The sequence below is a fragment of the Penaeus monodon genome, chromosome 32, assembly GCF_015228065.2.
Source record: "Penaeus monodon isolate SGIC_2016 chromosome 32, NSTDA_Pmon_1, whole genome shotgun sequence".
Classification (NCBI taxonomy): Eukaryota; Metazoa; Arthropoda; class Malacostraca; order Decapoda; family Penaeidae; genus Penaeus; species Penaeus monodon.
In genome coordinates, this window is record NC_051417.1 from 20,822,546 (window position 1) to 20,822,849 (window position 304).

General features: G+C 54.6%; 1 protein-coding gene across 1 annotated transcript in view; it reads right to left on the reverse strand.

Annotated features, from left to right (window-relative positions):
* The window catches only part of LOC119593719, a gene marked incomplete in the record, with an annotated part of 8,047 nt that overhangs the window by 3,839 nt on the left and 3,904 nt on the right, over nucleotides 1–304 (reverse strand). Inside the window, 1 exon segment of the mRNA XM_037942690.1 lies at nucleotides 55–211. Within this exon segment, the coding sequence (XP_037798618.1) occupies nucleotides 55–211 (157 nt within the window).

Sequence of the window (304 nt, forward strand, 5' to 3'; positions counted from 1 at the left end):
CATAGTAAATACGTCCTTAGTAAAAGATTGACTCCCCAGGCCCTGCACCCCTACCTATGCCCTCGGTCTTCGCAGGCTTCGGCGCACTCGCCCTCGTGTCCCGACGCCCCTGCTGCGAGGCGTTGTTGTTTTGGTGCAGGTGCCAGTTCTCGTCCTTGTTCTCGAGCACGAACCTGGTGAAGCACTCGCTTGCCAGGTCGTCGACGAGGGCCTGGTGAACGCAGAGGAGGTCGTACAAAAAAGGGAAGATAAACAGGAATAAAATAGAGATGTTTGAAAAGGAGGAGAATGGCTCCTCGCAGAT